General features: G+C 31.7%; 1 protein-coding gene across 24 annotated transcripts; it reads left to right on the top strand.

Moving 5' to 3' along the window:
* Window positions 1-567: 567 nt before the first annotated feature.
* LOC127733806 (geranylgeranyl transferase type-1 subunit beta-like) lies at window positions 568-27,306 on the top strand. 24 transcript variants are annotated; one of them, XM_052243144.1, is made up of 11 exons: window positions 568-692; window positions 4,156-4,280; window positions 5,300-5,367; window positions 7,476-7,627; window positions 9,247-9,379; window positions 14,825-14,855; window positions 15,135-15,149; window positions 18,059-18,243; window positions 19,890-19,998; window positions 24,696-26,114; window positions 26,172-27,306. In XM_052243144.1, the coding sequence occupies exons 1-10, from the start codon at window positions 598-600 to the stop codon at window positions 24,839-24,841; spliced, it is 1,059 nt and encodes a 352-aa protein (XP_052099104.1). In that variant the 5' UTR covers window positions 568-597; the 3' UTR covers window positions 24,842-26,114; window positions 26,172-27,306. The 24 variants fall into 24 exon arrangements, with proteins under 24 accessions (XP_052099104.1, XP_052099102.1, XP_052099111.1 ...); XM_052243142.1 differs by lacking the exon at window positions 15,135-15,149 and adding an exon at window positions 15,065-15,079; XM_052243151.1 differs by lacking the exon at window positions 14,825-14,855 and adding an exon at window positions 14,055-14,085.
* Window positions 27,307-27,706: the final 400 nt, after the last annotated feature.

Genomic DNA, 27,706 nt, shown 5'->3' with positions numbered 1-27,706 from the left:
TACAATGTTGACATAATGATTATTTTCCTTTTAATGGCTGAACACGACTAATACTTGCGTAACCAATCTCTAGCTAATGGGTTAAATTGAAGGTCACATGAATACGGATTCAATGAGGTCGAATTATTCACTTGCAAGTGAATAATTCATCAGCGATGTTTCTTAGCTTATTTTGACAAAATTGAACTAAACTGGCTGCTAAAAGCGAATTATTATTTCACTATTTCACTTTCATTAGTGATTGAACAAACAAAAATCATATTCTATTTTTTTATATATCTCGTAGCTAATGCCTCTTTAAAATAAAGCTTTATAATAAATGTCTTATTATGTCTTATGTACATGTACCTAAAACCTGTGACCACTGAATAGCGGAATTAGTCCAACCGACATATGTTATATCTTTTGATAGAAATACAACTTTGCATTATTCTTCATAGAATATTCAATTTATATGTGTTCTATCTTAATATTAAGACTGTGATCGAGAGATCGATTTTTTTTATACTGAACCAGGGATACTACCGGGATCAAGACTGGCTTTTAGAAAGACCTCCACTGAGACACTCTTCAGTGTTAGAAGATAAAAAAGAACGAATGGCACAAACATTTCTAAAAAAGAAACACATTAAATTTTTTGAAAGATGTCTTCAGATTCTGCCATCTCGCTACTGTTCTCTGGACAACAACAGGTCTGTAATGTAGATTAAAATTTGATCTGAAGCAAAAATGCACTACCAAATTTTAAAAACCACGAAAAGGGACAGTCATGACCACTGCCACTGGCACTTGTTTCATTCGATGGCAAATGCCCCTCCCTCTTTCTTGCCACAACGGCACAAGTTGACTGACTCATATTTTCACATATCCACTTTGCAACAATATTTGGAACTCCTGTACTTGGCAAACAGAAGTGTACAATACTGAAACAAAATTCTGTGCTAGTATACACCTTATCGCTACTTGTCAGCCAAAAATTTACTTGGACATAACAAAAGTTCCCTTAAATTTTCACGCCATAACTGGAAATGTCAGATGCCGTAAAGGAAAAGGGATTGTTGTATGACATCAATAGTTCAAGTGTTGCAGATTCCTGAATAGCAATGAGGCCTATTGTATTCCTTGAAAAATAATACAAAATTGTACCAGTATGTATATAAGTGTAACCGGAGAGCATGATTCTTCTTACAAAATCATCTTTGTCTCCACGGGACTGGAACCCGGGACCTCTGTGTAAAGAAGTACTTCCTTAGCTCAACCGCTTATGGCTGACTAAGTATCTACCACATTTACTTAGGGAAGCAATCCTGTCACACTTCCCCCACCTCAAGAGTCATCATACCATTATGACTCTCACATACATACCCTAGCTAGAATTCCTCTCTAACCACTGTGGGTTTTTTAGTTGGGCGCCAATGTAACCGGAGAGCATGATTCTTCTTACAAAATCATCTTTGTTTCCACTGGGACTCGAACCCGGGACTTCTGTGTTACAAGGCAGCGCGTATACCAACTGAGCTAAAGAAGTACTTCCTCAGCTTAACCGCTTACAGCTGACTAAGTATCTACCACATTTACTAAGGGAAGCAATCCCGTCACATAAGTAGATCCCTCCCTTATTTAACACCCCTATTAGGATTAATGGAGATGTGTCAATATCTTGTATACATTAACTTCTTTACACCAAGGATAATTCCCAACACAAAGGGAGTGCTAGGACACTGGAAAGCTGTTATTATGGTGAAGGAATCTAAAGTACTCAGAGAGAACCACTGGCTTCTCGATGGGAACAGACAAACTGAACAGATACATGTATCTGCAGATTGATCTCCAGGTCAAAGTCAGGGGCCACTTTGACCACCTGAAGCCTCCAAAGTACCCATTCTAGTTTAAACTCTGGGCTTGGTACCAGAGATGTGTGTAGGACAGTGAAAATCACTTTACTAATGTACTGAAAATTCAAGCGCCATCAGTCATGATCAAACTTGAGACCTTTAACACTGTAGCCATCGGTCTTAACCACCAAGCCACAAACCCATGCAACACCAATATTGTGGTTTAAAAAATTGTTTCAGGTGGCAAAAGATAATTAATGCAATTTATCAGATTTGAAGCACTAACTACTAAAAATAATAATCTTGATAATTATCTAATGATATATAAAAATGGACATTTTTAGAACTAATACTCATATTTATGAATAATATGCCAAGGGTTGTTTAGCCCTTTTATAAATAAGAATAATGATCAATTATATCATGTATATATTGAAATGATGACAGAGCAATGGTCATCAAAGAAGAAAGTCTCAAATCTTCAGTGGTCTTTGTCTTAAGAGGACCATTCATTTCTAACATTTCGTTGAAATCTTCATTATGGTCTAACTTACCATCTAAGATTACAATAACATATATAGTGCAATCTACAAGCTTTATCAATTTATTTTCCCTTGACCACCTACAAAAAACATGACTTCCAGTTTTTCACTAACTGAATAACTTTTTAAAGAAAGAGGGAGGTCTTTTACCATCTCATAAAACAAATGCCTGTGGTCATGCGACTGACAGTTTGTCGTGTGATTAGTACGTAAAAATTAAAGTACCAGCTGTAAAGTGCAAAATGGAATAAAAACTGATTGAAACCAAACGAAACAAAATGAAACCAAATTTACAAAAGCGAAACAAAACAATCAAAATGAAAATTAAAAAAAAACTTAATACGATATAAAAACAAGAAGCTAACTTGTTTGATCAACAGGAGAAAAATGTTTCTTTAAATCGGCAAATTAATTAGTAATACCTGATCACACTTTGATTATCTAAATAAATGCACAATATGCAGAAATTACTTATCGACCATGTGATTACTGCCCTAAAATGTTGTTATTAATAGTATTTGTCTGTATATTTGACTTATTGATTACTCCATCAGAGGCTTCAAAAATGGTTATATCTAATTCAATATTTGAGTATGAAAGCCAATCAAAGGATAAAGAATATTTGCTGTAGTTAACAATAAAGTTTAAGATTAAATTAGATTTGGCAACAAGCTAAGCTATGTAAGTCCCTGATGTGCTCCCTCACATTATTCTAAATAAAAATACACAGCTTTTGTTTGTATTTATTCAGAGACAATCTTGCATTTCACATGTTCTAGTTAAAAACACTGATAGAGGCAGGTTTATCATACATTTGTACATGTGCAATATTAAGATAAGACGATATGGTATGATTGCCAAAGAGACGAGATCACTCAGACAACTCTCCGTTAGAGATCAAATGATGTAAAAGGTTAACAATTATAGGTCACTGTACAGCCTTCAACAATGAACAAAACCCCCACATAGTAAGCTAAAAAAAAGGCCCTGAAATGAAAAATGTAAAACAATTTAAACGAGAAAACAATCTGCCAGATTTATGTTTTAAACAATAAACAACAAATATATATATACAGCAACAAATGACAACCACTGAATTACAGGCTCCTGACTTGGGACAGACACACACAATGTACATGTACCTCTTATCTGGTGGAATAATTACCATATTAATTATATTAGAAATTTTTATAAAATCTTTAGGAAGATTGTGTATTAAACCTAAAGTCTAAACTAAATTTTACAAATATCAAATTATGGGCTCCAAATTCTATGATATGAAATACATGTATATGTATTCTAAGTAGTACAATTAATCATGTCTATTTCTATCTGTGAGTGTCAATATATGACTTGGAGGGGGGAGTAAAAGATTTTTTAAAAATTTTAAGATTTAAATTTCCATACCAAACATGCCAAATATTAGTTTAAAATTTTTAATGCAAAACAAGTTTTATTGTACAGTATATTGTTCTATTTAATCCGTTCTGATGTTAAACTGATAGTATGTTCTAGTTATAAAAACTTTAGTGTGTTTATCAGTAACAGTGTATATTTACATAAAAGACTGCTTATCAGATTCCTTAGAAAGACATCCAGTTCAGCACACTCAGTTTTTCATAACTCTGGTAAAAAGATAAAAAAACAAAAAACAGAATTTGCCTATCCACATGTACTTATCCATACTCAACAGAAATGGGGTGGTTGCAGGCAAAACAAAATAATTTAATGCTGACCTTAATTATGAAATGTAAATTTTTTATTTTTTTTTATTTCAGAATGACAGTAGGATTTTTTGGAATCTCTGGATTAGATATGCTGGACTCACTTGATGTTCTGGAAAATGACAAAGAAAATATTATAAATTGGATATACTCCTTGCAGCTGCTGCCAGATGACATAGGTATGTAATTTGTGACCTATAGCTTGCAATGATATGTCAATGGTAGTTTAAGTAACTACACCTATTTAATATTAATTTTGAATAGGATTATGATTTACTTTTCTCCATAAACTTGATAAAGAAAAGAAGTTAAGATTACATGAAGCAAAGTATGCATTTGACCTATATGTCCTCAGATTTTGAAACTATAAGTAGTAAAGTAAGTAAAGTTAGTAATGACTTTAAGAAGGTAACACAGTAAGCATCTTCCCTGAGGCTCTCTGACAAATTACAGAAAAATAGATACATGTACAATATATACAATGTGATAAATTCATCACGCTATAGTTATATTTTCGTTAAAATGAAATCAGGGGAATACAAAAGTAATTGACACGAATGAAAAAAAACCCACCAATTAACATCCCCCAGGTTAATACCATATATGCATCTGACATGTCATTATCAGGACTGAGAAACAGTTAAAACAACATTAGTGATCAGAACAAAAAAAATAAACAATTATAGAGAAAAGGACTAAATCCAACAAATAATGACCAAAGCCAGGCAAATGTGACTCTTTTATTGTGTAAATTTTCTTTTTTTTTTGGTGATTGAATAACCATTTTTATTTTGTTTTATATTGTAAAACATTTAAATACCATGAAACTTTACAGATTTCCTTTAAATACTGCAAAATTAGATAAACTCAAATTCATCAATAACACCAAATTCATTAACATAAGTAAACATCGAACATTCAGAGAAAGTACGAATACAGTGCTATAAAGTTTTAAAGAGTGTAAAGCAAATTTATTGATTACACTCTGTAATAGATTTTCATCCCAATCCGAGACTAGTATTATAGTAGTCTCAGTCCCAATGAATGAACAACAGTTTTGGGAAGGTATAAATCAGCTTAGAATTTTAGAAAATTGTTTTATATAAAAATATAAATGTATGTGTGAAGTCATCTTTATATACATTGTATTGCCTAAAGACTAATGTGGTTTTAAAGTATTTATATTTGTTATTTATAGATAGTAATATACACCAGTGTGGCTTCAGAGGCTCGACAACATTAGGAAATCCATTCAAGACTGAAGAGGTGAATGATGAATCTTTTTGTATTTCTTAATTAAAGTACTATAATTCAGAAATAATTGTGAGGTTTTTGCAAATAATTGCAAGAATTAGAACTTACATTCTGATATCTGATACATACATCTATATAATAATAATAATATAATAATAAATTCTTTATTTAAAGAGGGTAAACTCAGTTAGTTACAATAAACTAATCTTCCCTGAGGCCCTCACATACAAATTACAATACAATCAAAAACAGATATTTACACATAGTTAATTTACAGTCAATTAGTTCAATGTAATATTACTAACATGATAAGATATAAGGCTGTTCAAGATGTACATGTAGTCAAAAAATCAAATACAAATATAAATAAAAGAATATACAAATACATTGTAGAAAATATAATCTTATCAGGACTGTGTTAAGTACTTCTTGATACTTTGTTTAAAAGTATAAGTGTTTTGAGCTTTACGCATTTTGTGTGGTAGTCCATTCCATAACACTGATCCAGAATAAACAAAAGATTTCTTAAATAGCTCAGCTTTTGGCTTAGGAACTATCAGATTACCTTGAGTGACGCCTCTCAGGGAGTAAGGATTATTATCTGATTTCAGTTTAAACTTTTGAACTAGGTACATTGGTGCTTCCATACGCATACATTTATATAGAAGTAAATATTTGTGGTATTTTATTCTATTGTCAACTGTCATCCACCCAAGTTTTTTAAATAAGGGGGCTGAGGGGGATAAAGGATCTGCATCTAGAATTAATCTTGCTGCCCTTTTTTGGAGTTTTAAAATTCTTGCTATCCCTTCATTTTTACATTCACCCCAAATAATACAGCAGTAGTCAATCAGGGGCAGAATATATCCATTGTAATATGTAGATCTTCTTGAAATTATATATCCATTGTAATATGCAGATCTTCTTGAAATTGCAATGATTAATCTCACATATTTGTCCATTCTTCAAAAATTGCTCTGATGTGAACATTTACAAATCTTCAGGATTTTGGAGTTTTGGAATTTGAGTTATCTCCCTTCACACAGAGGCTGGTATTTAAAAATGTGGTTATGTATGAATTATTTTTAATCTGATCAGTGGCAGATATTTAAAGGACAGAAGTAAATGGGTTTTTTAATGACTATTTGGTTTTCTGCTATGTACATAATGTATATCCCTTTTTAAAACAGGAATTTGCAAAACTTGTAGATTGGAAATATATGTTTTTAACTTTTATTAATATAATTGATTTTTAAAGTACTAGGTTTGGATGCAATTTTTAAAACTTTTTAAAAAGATCAAATCATAATTATTTAGATCATTACATTTGCTACCTAATGTATATTTACATGTGTTACTTTTTGCGTTGTAAGGTCCTGCTGGGAACAGTATATCTAACATAATATATACGTTCCTGGGTCCTGTTAAGGTAGATGGGGTTCTAAATGAAAACTGATGGATTTTTTAAAAATAATTTAATAATTTTCCAAAATGTAGTTTATATCATACTTTTTTCAGAAATATAATAAAAGTATAGGTTACTAGGCTTTTTTTTAAGCTTTAGGTTTTGCAAAATTATCAGATTTTGTATAGATTATACATTTAGAAATGAGAAGATCTTAAAATGTGTTTTCAGAAAGAAAAAAAAATTGGGGTCATGGGACTCATTTTCTTGCTACAAAACAAAGTTGGTAAATTTACAAATAGGACAAGTTTGTCTCAAAGAGTTTTAGTTTTACAACAATTTCATTCTCTAGATAAAAATATTAAGGGATAAAATTTATATTGTAACTTCTAGACTCTAAGCATAAGTTTCAGTCTTTTATAAGCAGGCAACATCCACTTCCTTTGAACTTTGGTGGATAGTTGTCTCATTGGCAATCATACCACATCTCCTTATTTTTATGATATTCAGTCTATAAATGAATTAGTATGGAAGTGTTGCTTTGAGTACTATCCAACATTTATCTTGATTTTATTGGTGGATATATACTGCACTCATTTACTAGCTTCATTGACATGTAGCAAAGCTCAATAATAGACATTAAAATTGTGAACGACCTCACCAAGTATTCAAAACAAACATCTTTTAAGTTTTCAATGATGTTTGGTTTTTTTAGGCAAGAAAGCATCCAATTCCACTTGACTCAGGGCATATTGCAAATACATACACAGCTTTATTGTCATTGATAATATTAGGGAATGATTTGTCAGGTGTAGACAAAAGATCTGTGACTACAGGACTAAGATATCTACAACAGGAGGATGGAAGGTATGTATCATCATTTTGTGTACCTTAGGGTTGTGAGAACAACATCATATATATGTGTACCTTATGGCAATGAGAACAACATCATATTTGTGTACCTTATGGCAGTGAGAACAACATCATATTTGTGTACCTTATGGCAGTGAGAACAACATCATATTTGTGTACCTTATGGCAGTGAGAACAACATCATATTTGTGTACCTTATGGCAGTGAGAACAACATCATATTTGCTATGTAACATTTCACCATTTTTTTCAGTTTCTGTGTAACTGAAGACAGTGAGAATGACATAAGAATTGTGTATTGTGTCATTAGTTTTATTTAGTTTCTGTTGTGTACAAGGGAACAGCGAGAATAACATCAGATTTGTGTACTTTTACATTACTTTTTCAGTTTCTGTTGTGTACCGGAGGGCAGTGAGAATGACATGAGATTTGTGTATTGTGTCATTACTTTTTTAGTCCCCTACCGACGAAGTCGATGGGGACTTTAGGTTTGCACTCCTTCCGTCTGTCTGTCCATCTGTCAGTCTGGCAAATCAGTTTTCCAGACTTTTTTTCTTCGTGCTTGAAGATATTGATTTGATATTTGGTTTATTGATTTATCGTGACAAGTTACAGGTCAAGTTCAATTTTCACGATTTTAGCTTTTCTCTTTGTTCAGTTAAAACCCTTTCCCTAGAATTATATTTTTGATGAAATACTTATTAATTAGTAGATTTCTGTTCAAAGGGAAATAACTCACTTTTTAAAAGACAAAATGACATTTTGGATTTTTTTCCTTTTCTTTGGGTAAATTGTTTGAAGAACTTAGTGGTACATGTAGGTTTGTTTGTCATTCTTGAAGATATTGATTTGATAATTAGTATATAGTTTTATCATGACAAGTTACAGAACAAGTTGGAATTTTGTTCCAGTCTGATAATTTGAGCAGAGTTATGTATGGTCTTTGGACATAGAAAATTCACTTAAATAATCAGTTTTCAACAGTTTTTTTTTCGTCATGCTTGAAGATTTTGACTTGATATTTTTATGTAGTTTACACCATGACAAGTTATAGATCAAGTTAGAATGTCGTTCCATTACAATGAATTTGTAACCAATAGGGGACTATGTATTGCCATGCAATACTCATAGAATGCTTGTTATTTTTTGTTGTGTACTAGAGAGCAGTGAGAATGACACAGATTAGTGTATTTTTACATGACTTTTTTAGTTTCTTTTGTGTACCAGAGGGCAGTGAGAATGACACAGATTAGTGTATTTTTACATGACTTTTTTAGTTTCTTTTGTGTACCAGAGGGCAGTGAGAATGACACAGATTAGTGTATTTTTACATGACTTTTTTAGTTTCTTTTGTGTACCAGAGGGCAGTGAGAATGACACAGATTAGTGTATTTTTACATGACTTTTTTAGTTTCTTTTTATGTACCAGAGGGCAGTGAGAATGACACGGACTAGTGTATTTTTACATTACTTTTTCAGTTTCTGTTGTGTACCAGAGGGCAGTGAGAATGACACGGATTAGTGTATTTTTACATAACTTTTTCAGTTTCTGTTGTGTACCAGAGGGAAGTAAGAATGACATGAGATTTGGGTATTTTTACTTTACTATTTCAGTTTCTGTTGTGTACCAGAGGGCAGTGAGAATGACATGAGATTTGTTTATTGTGCCTGCTGTATAAGTTATATATTGGATGACTGGAGAGGTGTTAATAAAGACAAAGCTGTTCAATTCATCAAAAATAGTATGGTAAATAGAAAACTATTCTGTTGATAGTAAATAAATTTAACCAACTGATAATTAAAACTATGTTGGACCAATGCCATTAGATCTTGATACTGTCTGTTCCCTTATAAATATCAAACAAACACATAATAACCATGGATGATTTTTAGGTAATAAAATTTTAATTGTTTTTGTAATAGTTTACATGGCCAAATAAAATGTTTTTGAGTCATAGGGTGTCTTTAATTCAACATAAGAACTGCTTCAATTTATGTTTCTTAACAGTTGATTACCATGGATTTTTATTGTGTGAGAGTGTTTCTCAAAAGAATTCATAATTAATGGCACATAGTTTAATGTTTAAGTATATTTACAGTGGATTTTTTTTTTGGTGGGTAGCAATTTTCATGGATCAAAGAAAAATTTTGTTTTCGAGGATATTTGATTCGTGATTTTGCCAAAGTCAATGAAAGTCTGCATACAAGCTTGAAGAAAATTTTTTTTTAAACACAAATTAATCAATTTTACTGCACCTTTGCTGTTAAAAATTTACTTAATTTACAGCTTCAATTACGTTTCCCTGTATATTAGTTATTGAATATCTAGGGAAAATATTCAATATATTAGATCTATAAAGTTAGATATATTTCAGTATACATTAGAACAGTTTAACATAATCAAATGTTTACCGGAATATGATACGTTTCTTCACCTATATTGTATATGATTATATTAAAGCTTCACTGAACTGCAAAAATTATGATGATCTTTGTAGCATGACTCTTCATCAGTTGATTTTTGAAATTCACAAAAATTGGTATCCCACGAAATAATAATGAATACACAGTATGAGGAATATGTTTAGAAATATATGAAAATTGATTATAGTATCTCATGAAAAATCAGGCTTTCATATTTCATCTGATGTGAAGGGGACATTGGCACTCATACCACATCTTCTTATTTATATTTACTGCAGGGTTTGTTGCTCGTGCTGTGTGGATGCAGTAGAATGTTTCCCCTTGCTTGTGGTGTATGCCATTATATATTTTACAGTTATGGGTTGTTTGCCTGTGAGAGCGCTTTCACATGTTTATGACATTGTGATTTGGATGGAGAGTAGTCTCATTGGCACTCATACCACATCTTTTATTATATTGAACATAATGAAATTCATCAAGATAAACATGTTAATCAATGTTGTTTTGGTTTCATTTGTAGGATTGCTGTTTCTTTGACATATACCCACCATTTCATTCAAAGTTGCTTGAAAAGGCTTATATTTTCCATAGAATGCATTTTTGTGGAAATGTTTTTACAAAATTCAAATAGCTATCAGATTACCTTAGGCTACATTTGTATATAGTTCTACTTATAGTTTTGATTAAGTAATTAATCAAATGTTTATTATATTTTGATTAAGGAGATCTTAGAAATTTCCCAAGGAATGACCTTTTTATTTCCCTGACACTGTAAAATCAGTATACATTCACCAGTTGAAAACATTCAAATTATATGTTTTGATGTGATTAGATCAGTGATAAATATTGCACACTGTTTAAAAGCTTTTCTTTTCAGAGTTTCCTGACTTTTGGTAGAAAGCTTAATGCAGGCATTCAATCCCTTTAATTCATTTTCACATTCATTGCATATCAACATTCTGCTTGCTGAACACTTGTATAATATCATGTATTTTATTACACAAAATGGCTATGTATGACATTTCAGTCACATTTTTCTCAGGAACTACAATTCAGAGCTTCCTGAAACATGGTATGATGCTCCATATGAATATGCTATATTGATGTGTAGTCACATTCATCGCTCATCAACTACCTGTTTAACAATCGTGGGGTATAATTATTTAGAAATAGGCTAGCTCATAGTTCAATTTGTTTGATTATATCTTTTTTATCAGGATCGAACAGCTTATCATTTAAATATGTTTTATTATAATTTAATTAACTTGTCTTACAACCAAAACCAAAAGCTTGTATACTAAAATTGAGAATGGAAATGGGGAATGTGTTAAAGAGACAACAACCCAACCATAGAGCAGACAACAGCCGAAGGCCACCGGGTCTTCAATGCAGCGAGAAACTCCCGCACCCGGAGGCATCCTTCAACTGGCCCCTAAACAAATATGTATACTAGTTCAGTGATAATGGACGTCATACTAAACTCCAAATTATACACAAGAAACAAAAATTAAAAATGATACAAGACTAACAAAGGCCAGAGGCTCCTGACTTGGGATAGGCGCAAAAATGCGGCGGGGTTAAACATGTTTTTTGAGATCTCAAGCCTCCCACTATACCTCTAGCCATACTAGTTTTCTTGCATTTGATCAGATCAATTTCAATTTTAAAGCTTTTCAACTAATATCAATATAAAAATGAGGAGATGTGGTATGATTGCCAATGAGACAACTATCCTCCAGAGTTAAGATGAAGTGGCAGTAAGCAATTATAGGTCACCATATGACCATTAGCAATAAGAAAAACCCATACAATATAGTTGGCTTTAAAGGGCCCAACATAAAAAATTGTGAAAGAGTCCAAACAAGAAAACTAATGGCCTACTTTATAACAAAACAATTAAAGAAAAACAAATATGACAGACTGGGTACCAATAACAACTACTGTACTACAGGCTCCTGACTTGGTACCAATGACAACCACTGTACTACAGGCTCCTGACTTGGTACCAATGACAACCACTGTACTACAGGCTCCTGACTTGGTACCAATGACAACCACTGTACTACAGGCTCCTGACTTGGTACCAATGACAACCACTGTACTACAGGCTCCTGACTTGGTACCAATGACAACCACTGTACTACAGGCTCCTGACTTGGTACCAACAATAACCACTGTACTACAGGCTCCTGACTTGGTACCAATGACAACCACTGTACTACAGGCTCCTGACTTGGTACCAATGACAACCACTGTACTACAGGCTCCTGACTTGGTACCAATGACAACCACTGTACTACAGGGTCCTGACTTGGTACCAATGACAACTACTGTACTACAGGCTCCTGACTTGGTACCAATGACAACCACTGTACTACAGGCTCCTGACTTGGTACCAATGACAACCTCTGTACTACAGGCTCCTGACTTGGTACCAACAATAACCACTGTACTACAGGCTCCTGACTTGGTACCAACAATAACCACTGTACTACAGGCTCCTGACTTGGTACCAATGACAACCACTGTACTACAGGCTCCTGACTTGGTACCAATGACAACCACTGTACTACAGGCTCCTGACTTGGTACCAATGACAACCAGTGTACTACAGGCTCCTGACTTGGTACCAATGACAACCACTGTACTACAGCTCCTGACTTAGTACCAATGACAACTACTGTACTACAGGCTCCTGACTTGGTACCAATGACAACTACTGTACTACAGGCTCCTGACTTGGTACCAATGACAACCACTGTACTACAGGCTCCTGACTTGGTTCCAATGACAACCACTGTACTACAGGCTCCTGACTTGGTACCAATGACAACTACTGTACTACAGGCTCCTGACTTGGTACCAATGACAACCACTGTACTACAGGCTCCTGACTTGGCACCAATGACAACCACTTTTCTACAGGCTCCTGACTTGGTACCAACAATAACCACTGTACTACAGGCTCCTGACTTGGTACCAATGACAACCACTGTACTACAGGCTCCTGACTTGGTACCAATGACAACCACTGTACTACAGGCTCCTGACTTGGTACCAACGACAACCAGTGTACTACAGGCTCCTGACTTGGTACCAATGACAACCACTGTACTACAGCTCCTGACTTAGTACCAATGACAACTACTGTACTACAGGCTCCTGACTTGGTACCAATGACAACTACTGTACTACAGGCTCCTGACTTGGTACCAATGACAACTACTGTACTACAGGCTCCTGACTTGGTACCAACAATAACCACTGTACTACAGGCTCCTGACTTGGTACCAATGACAACCACTGTACTACAGGCTCCTGACTTGGTACCAATGACAACCACTGTACTACAGGCAACTGACTTGGTACCAATGACAACCACTGTACTACAGGCTCCTGACTTGGTACCAATGACAACCACTGTACTACAGGCTCCTGACAATTTGGTTAACACCTGTTTGGTTTCAGTGGTAAGTTATGACATGATAGTTCATTATTTATTTTACAGTCATATGAAGGAGGCATTGGTCAAGGACCAGGTACAGAAGCTCATGGTAGGTTCATTATATAGTTTACAGTCATATGAAGGAGGCATTGGTCAAGGACCTTGTACAGAAGCTCATGGTAGGTTCATTATATAGTTTACAGTCATATGAAAGAGGCATTGGTCAAGGACCAGGTACAGAAGCTCATGGTAGGTTCATTATATAGTTTACAGTCATATGGAAGAGGCATTGGTCAAGGACCAGGTATAGAAGCTCATGGTAGGTTCATTATATAGTTTACAGTCATATGAAGGAGGCATTGGTCAAGGACCAGGTATAGAAGCTCACAGTAGGTTCATTATATAGTTTACAGTCATATGAAGGAGGCATTGGTCAAGGACCAGGTATAGAAGCTCATGGTAGGTTCATTATATAGTTTACAGTCATATGAAGGAGGCATTGGTCAAGGACCAGGTATAGAAGCTCACAGTAGGTTCATTATATAGTTTACAGTCATATGAAGGAGGCATTGGTCAAGGACCAGGTATAGAAGCTCACAGTAGGTTCATTATATAGTTTACAGTCATATGAAAGAGGCATTGGTCAAGGACCAGGTATAGAAGCTCACAGTAGGTTCATTATATAGTTTACAGTCATATGAAGGAGGCATTGGTCAAGGACCAGGTACAGAAGCTCATGGTAGGTTCATTATATAGTTTACAGTCATATGAAAGAGGCATTGGTCAAGGACCAGGTACAGAAGCTCATGGTAGGTTCATTATATAGTTTACAGTCATATGAAGGAGGCATTGGTCAAGGACCAGGTACAGAAGCTCATGGTAGGTTCATTATATAGTTTACAGTCATATGAAAGAGGCATTGGTCAAGGACCAGGTATAGAAGCTCACAGTAGGTTCATTATATAGTTTACAGTCATATGAAAGAGGCATTGGTCAAGGACCAGGTATAGAAGCTCACAGTAGGTTCATTATATAGTTTACAGTCATATGAAGGAGGCATTGGTCAAGGACCAGGTACAGAAGCTCATGGTAGGTTCATTATATAGTTTACAGTCATATGAAAGAGGCATTGGTCAAGGACCAGGTATAGAAGCTCACAGTAGGTTCATTATATAGTTTACAGTCATATGAAGGAGGCATTGGTCAAGGACCAGGTACAGAAGCTCATGGTAGGTTCATTATATAGTTTACAGTCATATGAAAGAGGCATTGGTCAAGGACCAGGTATAGAAGCTCACAGTAGGTTCATTATATAGTTTACAGTCATATGAAGGAGGCATTGGTCAAGGACCAGGTATAGAAGCTCACAGTAGGTTCATTATATAGTTTACAGTCATATGAAGGAGGCATTGGTCAAGGACCAGGTACAGAAGCTCATGGTAGGTTCATTATATAGTTTACAGTCATATGAAAGAGGCATTGGTCAAGGACCAGGTATAGAAGCTCACAGTAGGTTCATTATATAGTTTACAGTCATATGAAGAGGCATTGGTCAAAGACCAGGTACAGAAGCTCATGGTAGGTTCATTATATAGTTTACAGTCATATGAAAGAGGCATTGGTCAAAGACCAGGTACAGAAGCTCATGGTAGGTTCATTATATAGTTTACAGTCATATGAAGGAGGCATTGGTCAAGGACCAGGTACAGAAGCTCATGGTAGGTTTAGATAAGATCACCAAATCTATCCTCATAGACATACAATTCTTTAAAAATAATGTGTTTTTGCTCCATTTTTGTCTCGCCTTGACGGAGTCAAAAAGCGAGACATAGGTATGCTGTTTCCGGCGTAGGCGGCGTCAACAATTGTATTAGTTTGTGATTAGGTCTAGTTTATGGTGAACCACTTGTGGTAGGTCAATGATATTTGGTATGCAGTGGTTTTAGCATTGCCACATCTTATTTCCACGGAGATTATTTGGCCCTGCCCCCTCAGTCATGGTCTATTGACTTTGAAACTTTTGCTTAGTTTACATGTATTAGTTTGTGATTAGGTCAGTTTATGGAGAACCACTAGTGGTAGGTCAATGATATTTGGTATGCAGTTGTATAATCATTGGCATATTTCATTTCCATGGAGATTATTTTGCTCCGCCCCCTCAGTCATGGTCTATTGACTTTGAAACTTTTGCTTAGTTTACATGTATTAGTTTATGATTAGGTCAGTTCAAGGGGAACCATTAGTGGTAGGCCAATGTTAATTGGTATGCAGTTGTATAGGGATTAACACATCTCATTTCCATGGAGAATATTTGGCTCTGCCCCCTCAGTCATGGTCTATTGACTTTGATACTTTGGCTTAGTTCACATGTATTAGTTTGTGATTAGATCAGTTTAATATGAACTGCTAATGTTAAGTCAATGATATTTGGTATGCAAATTTATTGGCATTTGGAAGTCTTGTTTCCATGGAGATTATAAAGCCTCACCCCCTCATCATGGTTCATTGACTTTGAAACTTTTACATAGTTTACAAGTTAATGTTTGTGTTTAGGTTTGTTTAAAGGGAATGACTTATGATAAGTCAATGGTATTTGGTATTCAGTTGTATTAGCATTGGCACATCTCATTTCCATGAAGATTATTTAGCCATGTACCATCAGTCATGGTTCATTGACTTTGAATATTTGCATAACTTACATTTAATTTAAACATTTGCATATCTCTGTGTTAACAGTTTATTATGCTTTATAGTAGACTTTAAGATTTTTTTCAGAAGATAATGTTTTGGATGGTTACACTTCTTTGACCTTATTAAGGTGGTACCTAACACTACAGGGAGATAACTCTGTAAAAATCAGCTAAACGTTTTAATTAAGTTGTATTGTTAAGGAAATATTAAGCTTCTCAATGATAAAAAATTAGTGTTTGTCAAACTGCTATATAACCAATGAAATTTTTCTGATAAAGTGGTTGGTTCAAATTTTTTGAAATTTTTATATTTTTGTCAAAGGGTCAAAGTAAACATTTTGTCAAAATTTTATGAAAATTAAACGAGCCAAATTAATGTTACTCAAGGTGTTGGGTACCACCTTAAAGACTAGGCAGGGTATGTGGAACCCCTTTCTTTTTTATTGGTTTTCTTATGTTCCTGTCAAATAACCTGCTTTTTGCAGATCACACTGTGGAATTTATCCGCTCACCTGGATTTCTCAGTGCTATATGTACCAGTGCATGAAGTAGCACATTATTGTATGACCTATTTTGATCCCAATTCTAGTCATGTAATACTTTTCATGCCTAAAATGCAAAAAATCCACTGAAATAAGATGTGTTTGACATTATTCATGAACATGAAGTTAAATCTGATCTTAATTGACTGTTTACAACAAAACAATAATTAGTCACTTCATTCTTGTTAATGTGACAGTTTATTAATTAACTTGTTAAATATACCTGGAATAGTGTTATCTTCAAATTGAACTGTCATAGGTAGTCCTGAAATCATCCTTAGAATTCAATTAAGAGCACCTGAGATCACCCCCAGTTATTGGTGGGGTTCGTGTTGCTCAGTCTATGTTGTGTTTTGTAAACTGTTGTTTGTCTTTTGGGCTTTTTATTTTTTAGCCAGATCACTGCATAAAAACCTATCATCTTTATTAATCTATTTAATTTCTTTTTATAACTTTGAAAATTGAAAACATGTTCATATCCAGTTGTCCACATTAATAAAAAATTCAGGTAGTAAACAAAAGCTAAGGGTGATAACTATAGATAAAGAATCACATGCTGGTCCCAAACCACAGTTATCGCTCTTTAATTTTATTTATACACATATATTCCCTTGTTGGGACAGTGTAGTTTAAAGGGTTGTTTTGTATTTGTGAGGCTCATAGGGTTCTATATGACATATAGTTTTCGTGCTGCTTTGAGTAATTATATTAGTTGGATGGTCCTTAACCATTTACTGCAATTCAGGTAAAAAACAGTTGAAAAAAATCATGTCACCATTCGTTTGAGCTTTTGATTTTCCATTTTGATAAGGTATTTTCCGTTTTTAATTTTCCTAGGAGTTCAGTATATTGTATTATTTTACTTTTTAGTTACTTTTTTATACTCAGTTGTATTATAAGATGAAAAGCATAGGTCAAACTGGAAATTACTATTGCAAATCTTTCTGTTAAAACCTTTTATCAGTTCAAACCAAACCTTATCAGACAAATGTTTTTGTCATTCAGGTCAACATTGCACTTAATGAGTACCAATAAGCAACTCAGGTTCTGGTCTTTAGTTGTAATGTGTTTTTATTTTACAAGTTAACTCTCAAATATAATTTTTAGTGATATGCAAAAATTAAACCAACAAAGCAGATAAAATTTACCTAAGGTATTTGACAACAGAACTAACTTCATCAATAGCCAATAATCAGTTATTTTCAAGAAAGAAAATGCTAACCACAATGAATGTTAATTTCTTATAGATATAAAAAGTTTCTTATTAAAAGAGATAGTAAGATTCCATTTTACATCAAAAAAATGATATGTATGTATATTTAAAGGTGGATCAACATTTTGTGCAATAGCAGCACTAGTTCTAATGGACAAACTGTATGAAGCCTTTAATGAAAAGGAAATAAAACGTTTAAAACAATGGTGCATTAGTAGACAACAGACAGGATTTCAGGGACGACCAAATAAACCTGTTGATACTTGTTACTCGTTTTGGGTTGGTGCAACATTAAAGGTCAGTTGTTTTTTTTTTTTTTATTTATATAAGACAATATTTTTAGGGTGATTGAGCTCTATTCGTGTATTCTTTAATAGTTTTAGACCAAATTAAAGCTTTAAAGTATTGGATTGAATGGGCTAAAAAATACCAAATCCACGAAATATGTTTGGATTTCGAAAGGTAAAATTCTGAATATATCCTACTAAGGGTCTGGAAATAGGTTTAAATTGAAGCTTTTAAATGAAGGATTTAGTTGGCTAAAAATACTAAATGCTTGAAATATGTTTTGGTTTTAGAGTTAAAATTAATATACATTGTACTAAGGATATAGAAAACCTCATGGCCTAAAATTTGATGCAAATGACTGAAATATTTATTCCGAATCTTGGACATTCATAATATAAGATCAGTCATTTTGTTTTAGTGACCAGCTTGCAATGAATAGATCAGCTAGTTAATTTTCATACATGATCACATTATGAGTGTTTCCTGTATTATTATGGTCTATTCTTCTCAATTGTGATTTATCTGTGGGTTCATTAGAAGTGTTATCTTTTCCAGGCTGTTGAATTTACCTTTAATTTTAAACACATGGCAAGGGATCTGCAGTTACTTCTGCCAAAATATTTACAATAAAAATTTATTGTAAGTTATTCTGAAATGTTAAATCACTTATTTTTTGTCATAAAATATTTTGTGAAAATAATTGTTGGATCTTCAAAACAATTTTCTTTGTAATTTGTCAATTCAATTATAAATGCTATTCTTAAAAAAATAATTGTTTCCTTTAGATATGTAATTTCACCACATTATGGCCATGTGATATTTATTCACACACATATACTTATTCATTGTAAAATTTGTATATTGAAAGAAGCATAACTTGATAATATTTAACACATATATCTACACATAAATCTACACAAATCAATGTTTTACTGGTAAGGTCTTGTGAAGAAAACATGCATTACAGAACCTAATGATATCAAAAATATTAATCAGTGTATGCAGACAGGTTACTATTATTTACAAAGAACAAATTTACATCAAAAATAGAAAAATGTATACAAACAGATATTGGTTCCTTTGATAATATTGTAGAATTGTTGATTCTATATAATTTGAACTTCTCTGGATTAACTTGAATATAAAACATGAATTTCAAGCTTTGAAAAATGACAGAAATGGTGTGAAAAAATTTCCATGTTCATATTTAATAGATAGAAAGTTTTTTTTCTGGAAGTAATATTGTTCTATTACGGCTGATGCACATAGGGTTAAAACAAGCCTAGTCTGAATCAGCCGTACAGATTTTACTTAAAAAAACTTATTTTCTTGGCAAATTTATTTTCAAATACTGTAAATTCATAAATTATTGCGAGGTTTTTATTAATGGGAATAATGCGTCTAAATGAATATCGCAATAATAAAAACTTGCATTCTGATACATATAACTGTATGCAGATTTTACTGAAATCACAATAAGTAATTTCTCATTTTAGTCCATTCTTCAAAATTCGCAATAATAAATGCATGCAATAATTTCTGAATTTACAGTGTTTTAGAATTTGCCCAGTTTATATAAATATATATATAATTATATGTATTGAATTCTTCTAGTGGCTATAGATAATGATGAAATTGCTTTATATATTTTTCAGCTTTTAGATATGTTTGAATTAACAGACAAAGGTTTCAATAGAGGTTATATGTTAAAAACACAAAATAGTATAACGGGAGGTTTTGCTAAATGGCCGGATCACACACCAGGTACAATAATTGTTTATACTATATATATTGATTATATACTAAAGACAATTCTATATCACTATGATATTAGAGATTAGTCAAAATATATTCTAAATGTGATAACAATCCAAGTATGATGATTGTTTCACATAAAATACTCTTTTGTGTCAAACCATTGGTATTTTCTGTCTATAAGAAATCTTTGCAAATCTTCTCTATAAATCTAAACTCCACCGTAACACTCATAAAGTGCAACCTTCTGCATACTGGATGTAGGACAAAATACTACCAAACTTTTGTAAAATGAATAGTAATATTGACCCTACCTACCATGTAACAGGAGTGTCTTTGCACTGTTACTGAAAAATGAAAATGAAAAAAAAAAGTAAATCTAAAAAAACAAAGGAGTAGTGGTCACAAAGAGTTAAAATTGGCCTGAAGATTTTTTTTCTTTTCTATCTGGCTAAAATACTACAAATTTTACATTGACATAGTTGTGATATAAATAGTATACAAAAAAATATCTTTTTAGCTAAACGCATTATCCATTATGAAGTAATGACTCCTAAATTATGCTTAATTTATGATGTAACATCAATTTAGATCCAATTTTACACAAGTTATAACAGATTTTAACATAGATAACTGTTACCACCACCCATGATCCAGAAAATTATTGTGTGTATGGATTTGATATAAACATTTTGGTTACAGAACATTTTTAATCGTATGTAGAAGCAAAGGTTTTTGCTGAAGCTTTTAGGCGGCTCAAAAATATGAACAAAATCATTGTGAATGTGTCAACAGATATGGAGTAAAATTAACTAGAATCATTATCAGTTATCAACCGAAATGACCACCAGTGTTTCTATCTAGCTGAAACATTTTTTGTGCATTAGTTGAATTCACTTGCTTGGTAACTATTGAATTGGGGAAATAAAACTATGGTGAAAGAACATCTGTGTGTTGGGAGAAATTAGATTCAAGTTTTGATCGAAATTTATCACACTACAAAATTGGTCTGAAAAATACTGTAAAGGGCCAAATGCTACCAGACTTTTGATAAATCTTCAGACTGCTTAAAAAAAAAAGACTGCTACTGTAATATAAAATAAAAAATGTGGAAAACAATTGAAGATAAATTTTTAAATCCTGTAAACCTCACCATTCCTACTCCTTGAAAATATCATCTGCAGCTATGGAAAATGAGGAAAAAATTCATAATAATATGTATATACTCTTATATTCAAACATACATCTATAATATGAAAATAAGGAGGTATGGTATGATTGGAAGTTTTGACAAAAGCCACCCACTCTAAAAACCAAAAGCTACAAAAGCAAATACCTATACATCACTGTTTGGTCATCAACAATGAACTTAGACCTACATTTTTTGTAAACTGTAAAACAAAATAAAATTTAATGTTAAAAAGATCAAAGCTATTCCTAAATATTTACTAATGATATTTTTCATTTAATTCCTATTAATAAGGAATTAGTTTTACTACTGCAAGATAACTAAATGGGATATTTACTTTAACGTTCTATTTAAAGTGTTGAAGTTTACATTTGGAATTAAAAATTTTACTTAATTAAAATTGATTGAAACTTTCATTATGTTATGCAAATACATCAGCATTGTTTGAACGTAACACATGGAATGTATGATCAGATAAGTAAGAACTGCACCTCAGATCATTAAGACTAGCTATTCATTATACGATGATCACGACATAGGCCACTATTACCTTTGATCAAAGACAGTTGATTGAAGGATCAAAGAATTAATTTGCATATTGTGTGATGGTATATAGTTATTTGTAACTGGATTCTGTAGTTATAGGTACATAATCTTCAGATACAAATCGACACTTTGGTTTTAGAAAAATCTGAAATTAAAATCTCTCATTAATTGGAAAAATAAAAATTAATTTCTTCTGTTAAAGTGCTCTTAAGTTTTTTAACGTGTGACCATTAACTTAATATTTCTTCACATTTCTCACTTAAGGTGTGGCTTTATGTTTTTTATTGCTTGCTTAGCAGCAAAGTTGCTTCTCAACCAATCAAAAGACTCTGTAATTAAGATGTAGGAACAATAGTTATCTTTGGAAATAAATTGTCTTTGATGATATATTTGATCTATAATATTTTCAGGGTAAGAAGGTTACTTTATATTGTCCTCTCAGTTTAATTTACTTAGCTTACAGATGTATAAATTTTTTGTCTGTTTTCTTTCTTTCATTCTGAATGATATTTTAATTTCCAAATTGAGTAAATTTCAGTGAAAATATAAACTTGTACATATTGAGTCATAGTAATTAAATTTAATACACTCCTTGAAAAATCATACATAACCTAATTGATACTCCAGGAATGGATAATTCTGAAACAAGATTTTGAATGTGTATGCAATTTAAAAAAAAAAGATTTTTTTACTTATATAAAGCTTATATCACAACAGTGGTAATTGAAAATACTCAAATACTTATTTCAGTGTAAAGAAATGAAAGGAGATGTGTAAAATTTCAGTTTATAGATACCTTCAACATGCTTTCTTCTCATTTTTTCAGTGCGCCTCAAACTAGTTTTTGAGAGTGTATTCTTTTGTGTGTTTTGTGAAATATGAGCACCATGAATTTATTTTGAAGCAGTAAAATTTAAAACAAATGTGCAGATAAAAATTGTAAACGGGAAATACAAAAGTAAAAAATATTTAGTTAAACAATTAACAAAATTTCAAGAATATTCAAATTATGTATAAATCTTAAAAACAATCGGGAAGATGTTTGTTGGACAACTGGGAAGTTTAAACGTTGTATGAGTGTGTATCAGATAATTACTGGTAATTAATCACTGTAACTTATGAAATTTGAAATAAACATGGAAAAACATTGGTATTTACATAGTAATAATAATAATAATAATAATTTATTTTATTAAAGTGTCACATACTTGTCTACAGATTTTTATACAGGTTATATAAAATACATTGCATAACAATAAAATAAGACAAATACCCAGCCTAGACAGGCTTATGAGACACTATATATACAAATATATAACTATTTAACAAATACAAATTGTAAAACGTAGTAAAATGTCAAAAATGTTTAAAATTATCCGAATTTTACACAATTTTTTCATTAATTAAATAAAAAAAAAAAAAAAAAAAACTTAAAATAGGAATGACACAATTAAGTATGACGTACATTAATAAAAAATAAATGATATGTGATAAAAAAAAATATGTTTTAAGGGGTTATATAAACAGATTGCGAAGAATAAATTGAAATAATCTTGGTTTTTTTTTTTTTTTAATTATTTTTTAAAGCCTCTCAGTAAAATAGTAAATAAATAAAACATGAATAAAATGAATTAGAAAAATGAATAAATTAAATGTAACTTTGGCTTTTACGGAAATATACAATCAAGAGTGTAGATTGCTTTTCAGTGCGCGACGTCTTCTTATCATATTATGCACCAAGGTAGATAACTCGTATTGTAATTCGACATTCTGTATTAAAAATACAAATTGATTAAAATCTGACTTTGTAAAAAAAGAATTATCCATGACCATAGCTCTGTGAAACAAATTAAACCTTAAGTATATTTTATTTTGTTTTGTGATAATTTGTTAAACTGCTGTTCAAATTAAAAACAATATTATAAAAAAAAATAGAATACATTTTAACTTCATAGAAGATAAAAGTAGATTTAAAATTTAACAAAAACATAATTGAAAAAATTAGAATTATCAAGAATAGAATAGAAATAAAAGATGTGTGTAAAGAAAAACAAAGAAATGAGAATAATTTTACATGTTCGTTAACTTATTCTCAAATTGACAGGTTTTAGGCTGATAATATATATATTCATTAAACAAAGAACTAAAATATATTCCATATATATACATACTCTGGATGTTAAACATTCATCTGTTCTTTTTCTATAAATAAATGTATGTTCAGAATACACTGATGACACTTCTAGGTCACATATACCTCTTTTTCCTAAGTAAGAATGTAGGTTTGGGCCTTTCCCTCTAATTATTCAAATTATAATTATCTAGTAACTATGTAACATTGTGATTGGAAATGATTATTCAAATTTTAAACACATGCACACACATTTTTTCTTATTCTTTTTGTTTTTATGAGCACTCTGACAAGGGTTTTGAGACTGATTTGGTAAAAAAAATATTGATATTTTTTTTTAAATTCCTAGTAGATATCTTATATGTTATATGTCAATGATTTATATTAACATTTATAAAATTGATATCAACTACTAGTATCCTCCTGCAATAATCAATTTTGATTTGATACTGCAAAATAAGAAACAATTATGTTATTTATTTAAGAATATTTAACATAATAAAATAATGCGGGACAATCAGAACTTTAAAAATTTTATAAGTGGGAAAATCAGGAATAAAACAGTTGAATGTAATAAAAATATTTCTCACCACCTATTGCGAGGTTTTTGTTAATGGGAATAATGTGACTTAGTGATTATTGCAATAATAAGAATTCAATTTCTGATATCTGATACATATATATCTGTATGCAGATTTTCCTTAAATCGCAATAATTAATCTGGCATTTTTGTCCATTCTTCAAAAATGGCAATAATAAGTGCATGCAATAATTTCTGAATTTATAGTAACTATAAAAATAAAGAATGCAGGTATATAAATGTAGTTTTTGATATTCCAGATGCCCTCCATGCCTATTTTGGAGTATGTGGTATGTCATTGGTAGGAGAAGAAGGTATACAGCCAATGCATCCTGCACTTAATGTAAGTCAGAGGGCAGCAGACCATCTAGAAAACATCCATAAATTATGGCGATCGAAGTCATGATAATTATGCACTCTTAGGAAACAAATTTTAACTAAAGCATCCCATATTCAATCTGATAAATGTACTGACTAGCCATTATTTATTTTTATGTTCTCATATGTAAGTAAGAAAGAATGTATAGTAGCCACTTTTATCTTCTTGTGAATACCATGTCTCTTTATGCTGAAGAATATTCTGTTTAAATTCAGCATCTATAGTAAGCTATTCTTAAAAAGGGGTTTTATTGACAACAACATGTGCCAAAATTTCAAAACACAAAATCAACAGTATACCTCTAGTTGTATTTGAAAAGTTGTTCCATACTAAGTTTATTATAATAGTCTATTTGTGAATTTTTGAATTTTCTCTTATAATTGAGTATGTTATAAAAAAAAAGTGCTTTATTTGTAATAATTACCATTAAAATGACATCCAATATTTGTATTATAATTGTCTTTGTTTAACATCAGAAGAACATTGAAATTTATCAAAGATGTTCAAAGGAGTATGTTTGATAAGGCCCTAAAATGGCCCCTATTTCGAGCTAAATTTTCAAATTAGGATTTATTGACTTGTATCTCAATGAATCATAGCAAAAACAATGACTAGACATGAAATGTGTCTATTTGTTGAAAATTAAAGTTGTTGCTAAATTTCCACTGTTTTTTTTTACTGAAAACATAATAGTGCATGCAAGGACAAAATAGATCTTTTGACCTTTTGTTTGTGTAACATATTACATATCTGTCTTGAATATTTAGTTTGTCAAAGGCTGCGCATTGTGTTTCCTAGGCTTAATTTGGTTGAAATCCTGATGATTCTGTCAAATTTCACCAAAATCTCTACATAGAAGCCTATTTGATTTGAAAATTTTAACAATAAGAAAAGCTGTAAAAAAATTGTTCTATTTCACTTTTGTACATGTTTTTTCGTCAACTTGAAATATTTTATATCTTGAAACAATGGACAAAATATTCAGGGCCATCTTACCAAAGTTACTCCTTTTGTTATTAAATATGGATGTTTAACAGACTTTTAGATCTATTAAAAAAAAGTGCAAAAATATATATTGAATTTATATTTGAAGGATTATTTTAGCATTAATTGGAATACAATTTTTGTTTTATATGTAATGTAGTTGACACATGACATGTATTGTTTTCAAGGGTTAAATGGTTTGGTAAGTAATGAAGTTAATAGAAGATGAAACATTTTGTCAAGGGTTTAACAGTTGATAAGTTAAGATAGTGTGATATACACCAGTTTCAAAGAAAACCATAAATCTCTGTTTGTTGTAGACTAGTTTTACCTGTTAACATGAGATAGACTAAGTCTTACCTGTTAACAAGAGATAGACTAAGTCTTACCTGTTAACAAGAGATAGACTAAGTCTTACCTGTTAACAGGTGCCCTTCTGCAGCACTAGATTTAACTTCAATATTACTCAGAATATACTTTTCTATGCTGATGATTTGTTGATCAGTGATTTTTCTATACAATATCATTGTTTAGCCTGTTCCTTTTGTTTGATTCTTATTGAAGTAAGGAAATATGTATGCAAGAACACACTCACTAGATATTCAATAACCAATTTGTGATAGACACTGACAGTTTTTTGTAGTTGATTATTGTAATCCAGATTAAGTAATTTTTGAAAGTGCTTTCTGAAAGAGGCAACTGAAGTATTCCTTAGCTCTAAACAAGGGAAGCAACTGTGATATCATTTTCTTTTGGTGTTTACTGCTGCTACTTGGGGTCTACAAACTGAAATAAAATAACAATGCCGAGTTTTAATTCACTCTAGTTCTAAGTATTTCAAGTATCTTCATAACTATGTTTCAGTCAATTGAAAATAAATAATTTTGTTCAAAGTATTGTTTGGTGATTTGCAGGAGCAGATACAGGATTATTGAAAAGGAGGCTTAATTCCCAAAAATTGAATATTTGCTGGCAAGCAGAGCGAGGCGCCACAAATTTTTGGACAATTATATACTAAAAATTTACATATATCATGAAAAACATGAGATTTAAATTTGTTTTGATGTTCATATGCCCTCTCATACTCTGGAACCTCCATTGATTTGGTCTGGTTAAGACAAAGATATTAAATAGACCATTGATATGCTATATGGCGTTGCATTTTTATTGTTTCTACCTGTAAAATTCACTGATGAATGAAATTAAAATGCTTATTGTCCAGGATGTTTTTACATTCTTAAAGTGGACTGTATCATAAGGGAAAGAAGAGATGCTGTTTGTCTTAACTTTATAATAAATGGTGGAATGATAAGTTTCTTTTAGATATTGCATTAGTGCAGGTAGTCAATATTCTGTAGATATTATAATATATGAAGAAAGTTCCTATGTTTGTTAAATAAAACACTATGTTTGATTTTTCTTCATGCTTATCCCTATAGTAATTTAAAACCTTCCATCTATCGAGCATATTTGTAAATTTTTATTCTATTAATAAAAGTGTTCATGGATTTGCATTGTTTTTCTTTTCTCCTTCTATTCCCAGAGGCATTTCAGAGTCATTACACACAATTTATATATAATCGTGAGTCTTGAAATTTAATGTGTGTAACCTTCATACATTGGCATATTTTAAGTAAGGCCACATACACCTTATTTCACAAAAAGCCGTACATGTTTAATGAAAATATTTAGTTTGAAGATCCAAAAAGAACTTAAATCATATGATATTTGTACAGAGTAAAAGCTTTTTACTGAAAATAGGCCTATGAGACCTTTATATAGGATTGTCATCATATGTTACCCATGTTGTAATTTAGATGATTAATTTATTTGTCAGAGCTCTGAAAAAAAGTAAAATAACAAAAATACTGAACTCCAAGGAAAATTCAAAACGGAAAGTCCCTTATC

The sequence above is a fragment of the Mytilus californianus genome, unplaced genomic scaffold (assembly GCF_021869535.1).
Source record: "Mytilus californianus isolate M0D057914Y unplaced genomic scaffold, xbMytCali1.0.p SCAF_3, whole genome shotgun sequence".
Taxonomy (NCBI): Eukaryota; Metazoa; Mollusca; class Bivalvia; order Mytilida; family Mytilidae; genus Mytilus; species Mytilus californianus.
Note: the sequence above shows the minus strand (reverse complement) of the source record. Positions and strands in the feature narration are given on the sequence as shown.